The sequence below is a fragment of the Pygocentrus nattereri genome, chromosome 9 (genome assembly GCF_015220715.1).
Source record: "Pygocentrus nattereri isolate fPygNat1 chromosome 9, fPygNat1.pri, whole genome shotgun sequence".
Lineage (NCBI taxonomy): Eukaryota > Metazoa > Chordata > Actinopteri > Characiformes > Serrasalmidae > Pygocentrus > Pygocentrus nattereri.
Window position 1 is genome coordinate 2,927,018 of NC_051219.1, and position 11,119 is coordinate 2,938,136.

General features: G+C 41.7%; 1 protein-coding gene across 1 annotated transcript in view; it reads right to left on the reverse strand.

Annotated features, from left to right (window-relative positions):
• LOC108413402 (protein NLRC5-like) overlaps nucleotides 1-11,119 on the reverse strand; it is a 133,117-nt gene that overhangs the window by 19,431 nt on the left and 102,567 nt on the right. The window contains exons 15-19 of the mRNA XM_037541222.1: nucleotides 11,015-11,119; nucleotides 9,415-9,588; nucleotides 8,716-8,889; nucleotides 7,725-7,898; nucleotides 2,967-3,140 (exon numbers count right to left, since the gene is read on the reverse strand). The exon at nucleotides 11,015-11,119 is cut by the window's right edge and continues 69 nt beyond it. Of these exons, the coding sequence (XP_037397119.1) occupies nucleotides 2,967-3,140; nucleotides 7,725-7,898; nucleotides 8,716-8,889; nucleotides 9,415-9,588; nucleotides 11,015-11,119 (801 nt within the window). The remainder of the gene's footprint in view (nucleotides 1-2,966; nucleotides 3,141-7,724; nucleotides 7,899-8,715; nucleotides 8,890-9,414; nucleotides 9,589-11,014) is intronic.

Below are 11,119 nucleotides of genomic sequence, written 5' to 3' on the forward strand. Positions count from 1 at the left end.
GTCCACTGCAGATTAGATGAATGATTAGCCCTTACAAATACTGACCAAATAACTGCCCATACTCTGCCACTGTACTTAAATACCCCTTCAGTTCAAAAACCACATGTGCTGGACCATCACCTAGTAACTAATTAGCTTCATTTAGAACAGGTCAGTAACATGATTGGACATGAAAAGAGCATCCCAGAGAGCCTTTCAGAGGTTCAACAGAGCTACTCCTCATCTTTCTCAAAAGAGCTGTTCTTCATCTTCAAAAGAGAGTTGGGACAAGGGTGAAGACCAATACTGGCTGACCCTGATCTTCAGACCCTCAGATGGGCCTGCATTTAAAACAGATTCTACTCTGTAACACAGTTAATCACTTTGACGCAAGTTAAAACTCTAAATCACAAAGAAGAAACCAAATAAAAACAGGATCCAGAAACGCTGCCACCTTCTCTGGGCCTGAGCTCAATTAAGAAGGACTGAGGGGAAGTGGAAGTGTCCCATAGTCCAATGAATCAAAGTTTGAAATTCTTCTTGGAGACCATGGACACTGTGTCCAGGCTAAAGAGGAGAGGGACCATCTGGCTTGTTATCAGCACACAGTTCAAAATCCATCATCTGGGTTTTCTGGGGTACATTAGCACATGGCAGGGGTAACTAGAACATCTGTGAAGGCACCATTAATGCTGAAGGATATATATACAGGTTAGACGGCGTCTTTTTGAGGGAAGGCATTGATTATTTCAGCAAGACAATCATAAACCACATTCTGCACGTATTACAGCAGCGTGACTCTGCTGTGAAAGAGTCAGGCCAGTTTATTACCCAGGCTGCATTCCAGACCCGTCAACCATGAAAAACATTAACAGGACCCTGAACTTATGAGCAGCTGAAATCCCAAATCAAGCAATCACTGCATTCTGTTTTATTTACATTCTGCACAGTGTCCCAGTTTTATTTGTAAAAGCATTTCACCGTCTTCATTTTAACATTAAAGGAGGAACTGACACTGCTAACCCTCTTTTCTTCTTTTTTTTTAAATTTATTCCCAGGCCATCATTCCTTGGCCACCCCCCCTTTTCCAGGGGACATATTATTATTTCTGTTTCACTTTGTTATTAAAGTCACAGCTCATCATTTATTAATGATCATACAGATAGAAGGTGATGTGGCACCACAACCACCCAACACCACCCCCAAACACCCCCCCACCCCCCACACCCTCACCCACACCCTGCGTTGAGTAAAACAAAAAACAAAAATAACAGAGACAAAAGAAGAAGAAGAGAGAGAATGACATAACAATAATAGCAATAATAAGAAGAATGATAACAATAACACTTAATAATGGACAAACTGGACATACAGGACGGACAAACTGGACAAACGCAAACACTTAACAAAACAATAAATAAAGCAGTACTGCCTCCTTTCTCTCTCTCTCTCTCTCTCTCTCTCTCTCTCTCTCTCTCTCTCTCTTCTATCATATGTAATCATAACATGGGTAGTTATCAGATCCTCTGCAGTGGTTTTAACCCTTTCCTGGTGAGTCTGGAGAGAGAGGTCAGCTCTCAATACTGTAAACATTGTGTCCAGGTTTCCTCGATTGATTCGGTGTGATGTGTGAAATTTGCTGTAAGTCTCTCCAGGTTGCAGTGATCTGTGAGGAGGTGAAGCCAAAGCTTTACTGAAATGTTGGTTCTGTCCTTCCAGTTCGGCCGTAGAGCTATTTTAGCAACGGTCAGTGATCTGAATATAAAGGATTGGAGGTGATTGGGTGGTGAAAGTGAGGAAAGGTCATTAAGTAGCGCTACAATGGGACACAAAGGGATGACGAGGCCTGTAATCTCTGATAGCCTGTCCATGACCTCTGACCAAAACTGCTGAATTGGGGGGGCAGTTCCAGAAGGCATGATAGTAGTTACCTGTTAAAGCTGGACAGTGCTGGCCTTTATCACTGGGACTGAATCCCATACGGTGCAGTTTAGAGGCTGTACTATATGTTCTGTGGAGGCTTTTATACTGAAGTAGTTGGAGTTTTGAACTGCTGGACATTGAGAAGATGGCACTGCATATATTTTGCCAGTTGAGTGTGTGTGATTATCTTACCTCAGTCTCCAGTTTACAGTTTTCACTCCTGAGTGTGTGTATATGTGTGTGTGTGAGAGAGTGTGTGTGTGTGTGTGTGAGAGAGAGAGAGAGAGAGAGAGTGTGTGTGTATGTGTGTGTGTGTGAGTGTGTGTGAGAGTGTGTGTGTGTGTGTGTGTGTGTGAGAGAGAGAGAGAGAGAGAGAGTGTGTGTATGTGTGTGAGAGTGTGTGTGTGTGTATATATATATATGTGTGTGTGTGTGTGTAGTGTGTGTGTGTATGTATGTAGTGTGTGTGTGTGTGTGTGTGTGTGTGTGTGTGTGTGTGATTATCTTACCTCAGAGTCTCCAGTTTACAGTTTTCACTCCTGAGTGTGTGTGTATATGTGTGTGTGAGAGTGTGTGTGTGTGTGTGTGAGAGAGAGAGTGTGTGTGTGAGTGTGTGTGTATATATGTGTGACAGTGTGTGTGTGTGTGTGTGTGAGAGAGAGAGAGAGAGAGAGAGAGAGAGAGTGTGTGTATGCGTGTGTGTGTGTGTGTATATATATATATGTGTGTGTGAGAGTGTGTGTGAGTGTGTGAGAAAGTGATTCTTACCTCAGAGTCTCCAGTTGTGAGTGTGAGTATATATATGTCTGTGTGTGTGACTTTGTGTGTGTGTGTGTGTGTGTTTGTGTGTGTGTGAATATGTGCAAGTGTATGTGAGTGTATGTTTATGTGTGAGTGTGTGTGTGTGTGTGAGAGTGTGTGAGTGTGTGTGTGTGTGTGTGTGTGTGTGTGAGAGTGTGTGTGTGTGTGTGTGTGCAGTGTGAGTGTGTGTGAGTGTGTGTGTGTGAAGTGTGTGTTGTGTGTGTGTGTGTGTGTGTGTGTGTGTGTGTGTGTGATTATCTTACTTCAGAGTCTCCAGTTTACAGTCTTCACTCCTCAGTCCGTTACAGATCTTCTTCACTCCTGAATCCTGCAGTTTATTATAACTCAGGTCCAGTTTTCTCAGTGGTGAATTCTCTACCATGAGAACTGAAGCCAAATCAACACAGCTTTTCTCTGTGAGACGACACTCTGACAGTCTGGAAGAGAAACAATAACACTGTCCCCTCACACACTCTCTCAATATTCAAATGAAGCAGTGAGAAGAGATTTAAAATGGAAAAACAGGGTTTGGAGTTTTTTGGAGTGTGTAAAATGTCATACTGTCCTATCCCATGATTCCACTGGAGCTGTGTGTGTATGTGAGTGAGTGAGTGTGAGTGTGTGTGTCTGTGAGTGTGTGTGTGTGTGAGAGACTCTGTGTGTGTGTGTGTGTGAGAAAGTGATTATCTTACCTCAGAGTCTCCATTTTACATTTTTTTACTCCTGAGTGTGTGTGTGTGATTGGGTGTGTGTGTGTGTGTGTGTGTGTGTGTGTGAGTGTGTGTGTATATGTGTGTGTGTGTGAGTGTGTGTGTGTGTATGCACTTGCACACGTCAGAGCGAGCGACCGAGAGAGCACGAGGCTGACTAGCCTGTTGACTTTTAATCACATTTTATTTATTTTAACTTTAGTTATTTATCTTTAATTTGTTATTTATTTATTTATTCTTAACCTACCAGACTGTCTAAAGACATGGCCCCACTCAGCTCTCCAGCTGGTTGTATTAGCTGTCTGTGGCTGAGCCAGAAGGTCGCGGAACTCGAGGGAAGAATCTCGGTTCTCCACTAGATTAAAGATGATGAGGATCTCCTTGACTCTCCTTGGATTAGACGGCCTTGGATTAGAAACCAGAGCACAGAACTGTTAAAAAAGGACTTCACGTGCCTGCTGTCCTCCATACAAGACTGTGGTAAATCTGTTTTTATTTCTGGACCAATTCCTTCACTAGGAAGAGGCTCAGGTCATTTAGTAGACTTTTAAACCTTCATACCTGGCTTCAGAATACCTGCCTTTCCAAAGGTTTGACTTTTATAGACAATTTTAACCTCTTCTAGAATCGCCCTTCCTTCTATAGATCTGATGGGATTCATCCCAATAGGCTGGGTTCTCAGATTTTAGGACACAATATGTTTTACTCTGTTTTTAATTTGAAATGACAACTCAAGACCTACAATGCAAGTTCAATTATACCAGTAGTCATTAATAGTAGGAGAACTAGGACCAGCATTTTTACAAGAAATACCAAGAATCCTCATAATTTTAATGTTTTTATTAATCGTGATAATCTTATCAGCATTAAGCCATCCCTAATTTCCATAAACCCCCAAGCGAACTGTACTGATAACCCAATGAGTAGTCTTGAGAGTTTTAAGAAAAGAAAAGGTTTAGATATAATCCATCTGAATATTAGAAGCCTACTACAAAAAGATAGAATGGATCATCTTAAAATCCTGGCTGCACAGTCTGATCCTGATATAATCATTTTAACAGAGACCTGGCTTAGACACTGTACCACTGATGAAGATATAGCTTTAAATAATTTTATCCTCCATAGAAAAGACAGAGATTCAAGGGGAGGGGGAGTTGCTATTTATACCAGTGTAAATTTACAAGCTAATGTGCAGCATCCAAAGAAAAATGTTATGAGTTCTTAGCCCTCCAGGTTTAAATAACTCTTGTTTTAATTGGGATATACAGGCCTCCCTCTGCCCCACACTCTGCAGTCGAGGAATTAGCGGATCTTTTATCCAAGTTTAGTGCTTCTGAATTGCTGGTCCTTGGTGATTTTCACCTCAACTGGCTTTCTAATGCATCCGATCACTTAAAGGAAATATCTGGCAATCTTAACCTAACACAGTTAATCAATGAACCGACTCGCCAAATCTGAAAGAACTCACCAAGTCAACCCTGATAGATGTAATACTCTCCAATAAAGCTGACAAAATTACTGCCTCAGGAGTTTTTGAACTTGGCATAAGTGATCATTGTCCCATCGGATGCATTAGAAACAGTTGTACAAACAAAACAGGCTCTCGGTTGGTGGTTAGAAGAAATTTTAATCATTTTAATGAGCAAGCTCTCCTTTCTGACTTAGCAATGAGTGAAATCCACCTTACACTAGAGATCTCAGATGTTGATGGGGCACTAAACCACTTCAGTAAAACCTTTCTAACAGTGGTAAACAAACATGCCCCATTCAAAAAGTCAAGAGTCAGAGACAGATCAAGTCCCTGGTTTACGGGTGAGGTTTCCTCATTGTTTAAGGCCAGAAATAAAGCCTGGTCAACTGCTAGACGCTCAGGGGAAGAGACCACTGGCTTACCTTTAGACAGCTGAGAAATAAATGTACCTCTGCTGTTAGAAAAGCTAAATCCGAATATTACCTCAGCTTAATCACCAGCACTAGAAACCCTCAAAACCTCTGGAAAATAGTAAATTCTCTAAAAAATAATTCCCCCCTTTTTACAACCAGCGTTTTAGTTGACGATCAGCTGATTTCTGCCCAGAAGGAAATATGTCAAGCCTTTAACTCACATTTTGCTGCAGCTGGCCACATCTTTGATAAGAATAGCACAAACCTATTGAATAAAACTGATCTCAGCTCTACTGTTTCTCTTCTGGCTAAAATTAATCCATGAAAAGCCACTGGAGAAGACGGGCTGGACCCCTTTTTATTGCGTCTCGCAGCCCCGATTACTTTAGAATACATTTTATACATTTTTAATCTTTCAGTTTTATCTTGCAGAATTCCCAGGGTCTGGAAAACAGCTCATGTAATTCCTCTGCATAAAGGTGGTGAGACAACAGATCTGAATAATTATAGGCCAATCTCAAAACTGTCGAGTTTAGCAAAAATGTTAGAATCTCTAGTAAACCAGCAGTTTAAATAATTTCTTCATGAAAAATCTGTTTTATCTAAATATCAGTCTGGTTTCAGAGAAGGTCACAGCACTATCTCTGCTACGACACTGGTTTTAGACAATCTTTATTCAGACATAGACAAGAGGAAACATTGTGCAGCTGTTTTTATTGACTTAACAAAAGCATTCGACACAGTTGATCACACTCTTCTTTTACGGAACTTAGAAAAGATTGGCTTTGATGCAGCTGCGCTGGACTGGACCCAAAACTACCTCACTGACAGAAATCAATGCATGGCATTGAATAATAATAAATCAGAGTTGGTATCTGCATCTAAAGGTGTACCACAAGGTTCAATGTTGGGTCCAGTCTTATTTAATATCTACATAAATGATGTTGCTACCTCTGCTTCAACCTCAGACTGCAAAGTTCACCTTTACCCAGATGACATGATTTTATATTGCTCAGCTGATTCTATTCATGCTGCAACAAGAAAATGACAGAGCTCATTTAATGCTCTGCAGGTGGCGTTATATAAGCACAAACTAGTTTTAAATGCCACGAAAACTAAGTTCATGCTGTTTTCCAGATCTCTTAATACTGATTTTAGTGCTGTAAATATTACTACCCTGGCAGGATCCACTATTGAGAGAGTCACGGAATATAAATACCTTGGCATATGGCTGGACGATAAACTCAGTTTTAAACCACACATAAATAAACTAGTCAGTAAATGCCAACAGAAGCTGGGTTATTTTTATAGACATAAGTCCTGTTTCCCCATGCACGCCCGAAAAAGACTAGTTGAAGCAGCTTTACTATCAGTGCTGGACTTTGGTGACATTATCTATAAATATGCTCCTCCAGCTCTCTCAAATTAGTGGACCCCGTGTATCACTCTGCCCTGAGGGTCATCACTGGATATCCGTACAGAACTCAACACTGTGAGCTGTATGCCAAAGTTGGGTGGCCCTCTTTAACGGGACGAAGGGAAACACACTGGTTGATTTTTATTTATAAGACACTTTCCGGTCATTCGCCAGAATACATCACTTCATTGATGAATACAAATAACAGTAATTATCAGACTCGCTCTAGTAACTGGATCAGCTGCCAGGTACCAAGAGTTTTTACTGAACTGGGAAAATCTGCTTTTAGTTACAGCACCAGCTGGAATTCACTACAGGACACACTAAAACTCGGCTCACTGGTGTCACTCAGTCATTTTAAACTTTTAATATCAAACCACCTACAGACAGTCTGCACCTGTTTTACTTAATCTTATTTATTTGTAACTTTTATTTTTGTGTTAGTTCTCCTTAGTTTTTTATCTCTTTTTATTTATTTATTTATTTCCTCTCATTTTATTTTTAAGTTTTTTTTATCATTACTTTTTTTATTTGTGATATTGTATTATTACCTTACTAATTTATGATCTACTTTTGATCTTAATTTCTTACCATTTAAATCTCAAATTCTATTTTTATCTACTTTTATCTTTTATTCACTGTTATTTTAAATTTTCTTTTAATTTAAAATGATTAAATGTAGTTATTATTTTCTTTGTCATGTTAATCCCTGTTTTTGTAAATGCTCGGCTACATTGAAAATGAGGGTTGCCCTCAATGTACTTCCGAGTCAAAATAGGTTGATTGATTGATTGATATGTGTGTGTGTATATATGTGTGTGTGTATAGGTGTGTGAGTGTGTGTGTGTGTTTGTGTGAGTGTGTGTGTGTGAGTGTGTGTGTTAGTGTGTGTGAGTGTGTGTGCGAGTGTGTGTGTGACTGTGTGTAGTTTGTGTGTGAGTGTATATGTGTGTGTGCATGTGAGTGTGTGTATATGTGTGTGTGTGTATGTGTGTGTGTGATTATCTTACTTCAGAGTCTCCAGTTTACAGTTTTCACTCCTCAGTCCGTCACAGAGCTTCTTCACTCCTGAATCCTGCAGTGTATTTTTACTCAGGTCCAGTTCTCTCAGTGGTGAGTTCTTTACCATGAGAGCTGAAGCCAAATCAGCCCAGCTTTCCTCTGTGAGACGACAAGCTGACAGGCTGGAAGAGAAACAATAACACTGTCACCTCACACACTCTCTCAATATTCAAATGAAGCAGTGAGAAGAGATTTAAAATGGAAAAACAGGGTTTGGAGTTTTTTGGAGTGTGTAAAACGGCACACTGTCCTATCCCATGATTCCACTGGAGCTGTGTGTGTGAGAAAGTGATTATCTTACCTCAGAGTCTCCAATTTACAGTTTTCACTCCTGAGTGTGTGAGAGAGTGTTTGTGTGTGTGTTTGTGTGTGTGTGTGTGTGTGTGTGTGTGTGTGTGTGAGAAAGTAATTATCTTATCTAAGAGTCTCCAGTTTACAGTTTTCACTCCTGATTGTGTGAGGGTGTGTTTTTGTGTGTGTGTGAGTACGTATGTGTGTAGTGTGTGTGTGACTGTGTGTGTGTTTGTGTGAGTGTGTGTCTTGTGTGTGTGTAGTGTGTGTGTGTAGTGTGTGTGTGTGACTGTCTGTGTGTGTGTGTTTAGTGTGCGTGTGTGTGACTGTGTGTGTGTTTGTGAGTGTGTTTGTGTGTGTGTGTAGTGTGTGTGTGTGTGTTTGTGAGTGTGTGTGTAGTGTGTGTGTGACTGTGTGTGTGTGTGTAGTGTGTGTAGTGTGTCTGTGTGTGTGTAGTGTGTGTGTGTGTGGGTAGTGTGTCTGACTGTGTGTGTGTGTGTGTATAGTGTGTGTGTGTGTGTGTAGTGTGTGTGAGTGAGTGCGTGTGTGTGTGTGAGTGTGTGTGTGTGTGTGAGTGTGTAGTGTGTGTAGTGTGTGTGTAGTGTGTGTGTGTGTGTGTGTGTGTGTGTGTGTGTGTGATTATCTTACTTCAGAGTCTTCAGTTTACAGTTTCCTCTCCTCAGTCCGACACAGAGCTTCTTCACTCCTGAATCCTGCAGTTTATTATTACTCAGGTCCAGTTCTCTCAGTGGTGAATTCTCTGCCATGAGAGCTGAAGCCAAATCAGCACAGCTTTTCTCTATGAGACCACAAGCTGACAGGCTGGAAGAGAAACAATAACACTGTCACCTCACACACTCTCTCAATATTCAAATGAAGCAGTGAGAAGAGATTTAAAATGGAAAAACAGGGTTTGGATTTTTTGGAGTGTGTAAAACGGCACACTGTCCTATCCCATGATTCCACTGGAGCTGTGTGTGTGTGTGTGTGTGTGTGAGAAAGTGATTATCTTACCTCAGAGTCTCCAGTTTACAGTTTTCACTCCTGAGTGTGTGTGTGTGTTTGTGTGTGTGTGAGAAAGTAATTATCTTATCTAAGAGTCTCCAGTTTAGTTTTCACTCTTAAGTGTGTGTGTGTTTCTGTGTGTGTGTGACTCTGTAGTGTGTGTGTGTGTGTGTGAGAGACTGTGTGTGTTTGTGTGTGTGTGTGTGTGCGTGTTTATGTGTATGTGTGTGTGTGTGAGAGTGTGTGTGTGACTCTGTAGTGTGTGTGTGTGTGTGTGTGTGTGTGTGTAGTGTGTGTATGTGTGTGTGTGTGTGTGTGTGTGTGTGTGTGTGATTATCTTACCTTAGAGTCTCCAGTTTACAGTTTTCACTCCTCAGTCCATCACAGAGCTCCTTCACTCCTGAATCCTGCAGTTCATTATGACTCAGGTTCAGTTCTCTCAGTGGTGAGTTCTTTACCATGAGAGCTGAAGCCAAATCAGCACAGCTTTTCTCTGTGAGACCACAAGCTGACAGGCTGGAAGAGAAACAAAAACATTGTCACCTCACACACTCTCTCAATATTCAAATGAAGCAGTGAGAAGAGATTTAAAATGGAAAAACAGGGTTTGGAGTTTTTGGAGTGTGTAAAACGGCACACTGTCCTATCCCATGATTCCACAGGAGCTGTGTGTGTGTGTGTGTGAGTATGAGTGAGTCTGTGTGTATGAGTTAGTGTGTGTGTGTGTGTAGTGTGTGTGTGTGTGACTGTGTGTGAGTGTGTGTGTGTGTGTGACTGTGTGAGTGTGTGTGAGTGTAGTGTGTGTTTGACTGTGTGTGAGAGTGTGTGTGTGTGCCTGTGTATGTCTGTGTGTGTGTGTGTGTAGTGTGTGTGTGTGTGTGAGTGTGTGTTTGTGTGTGTGTGACTGTGTGTGTGTGTGTCTGTGTGTGTGTGTGACAGTGTGTGTGTGTGTCTGTGTGTGTATGTGAGTTTGTGTGTGAGAGTGTGTGTGTGTGTCTGTGTGAGAGAGTGTGTTTATGTGTGTGTCAGAGTGTGTGTGTGTATGTCTGTGTGTGAGAGTGTGTGACTGTGTGTGTGTGACTGTGTGTGTGTATGTCTGTGTGTGTGTGAGTGTGTGTGAGTGTGTGTATGAGTTAGTGTGTGAGTGTGTGACTGTGTGTGTGTCTGAGTGTGTGAGTGTGTGTGTGTGTGTGAGTGTGTGTGTCTGTCTGAGAGTGTGCGTGTGTAGTGTGTGTGTGAGAGTGTGTGTGTGAGTGTGTGTATGAGTTAGTGTGTAAGAGTGTGTGACTGTGTGTGTGTAACTGTGTGTGTGTCTGTGTGTGTGAGTGTGTGTGTATGTCTGTGTGTGTGTGTGTGTGAGAGTGTGTAGTATGGGTGTGTGTGTGAGTGTGTATGAGTTAGAGTGTGAGTGTGTGTTTGTGTGTGTGTGACTGTGTGTGTGACTGAGTGTGTCTGTGTGTGAGTGTGTCTGTGTGTGAGTGTGTCTGTGTGTGTGAGAGTGTGTGTGTCTGTGTGTGTAGCATGTGAGTGTGTAGTGTTTGTGATTGTGTGTGAGTGTGTGATGTATTTGTGTTTGTGAGTGTGTGTGACTGTGTGTGTGAGAGTGTGTGTGTGTGTGTGTTTGTCTGTCTGTGTGTGTGTGTGTGTGTGTAGTGTGTGTGTGGGTGAGTGTGTGTGTGTGTGTGTGAGTGTGTGTAGTGTGTACAGTGTGAGTGTGTGAGTGTGTGTGTGTATGTGAGTGTGTGAGCGTGTGTGTGTGTGTGTAGTGTGTGTGAGTGTGTGTGTGTGTGTGTACTGTATATGAGTGTGTGTGTGTAGTGTGTGTGTGTGTGTCTGTGTCTGTGTGTGTGAGTGTGTAGTGTGTGTGTGTGTGTATGTGTGTGTGTGTGTGTGATGTGTGTGTGTGTGTGTGTGTGTGTGTGTGTGTGTGTGATTATCTTACTTCAGAGTCTCCAGTTTACAGTTTTCACTCCTCAGTCCGTCACAGAGCTTCTTCACTCCTGAATCCTGCAGTTTATTGAGATTCAGGTCCAGTTCTCTCAGTGGT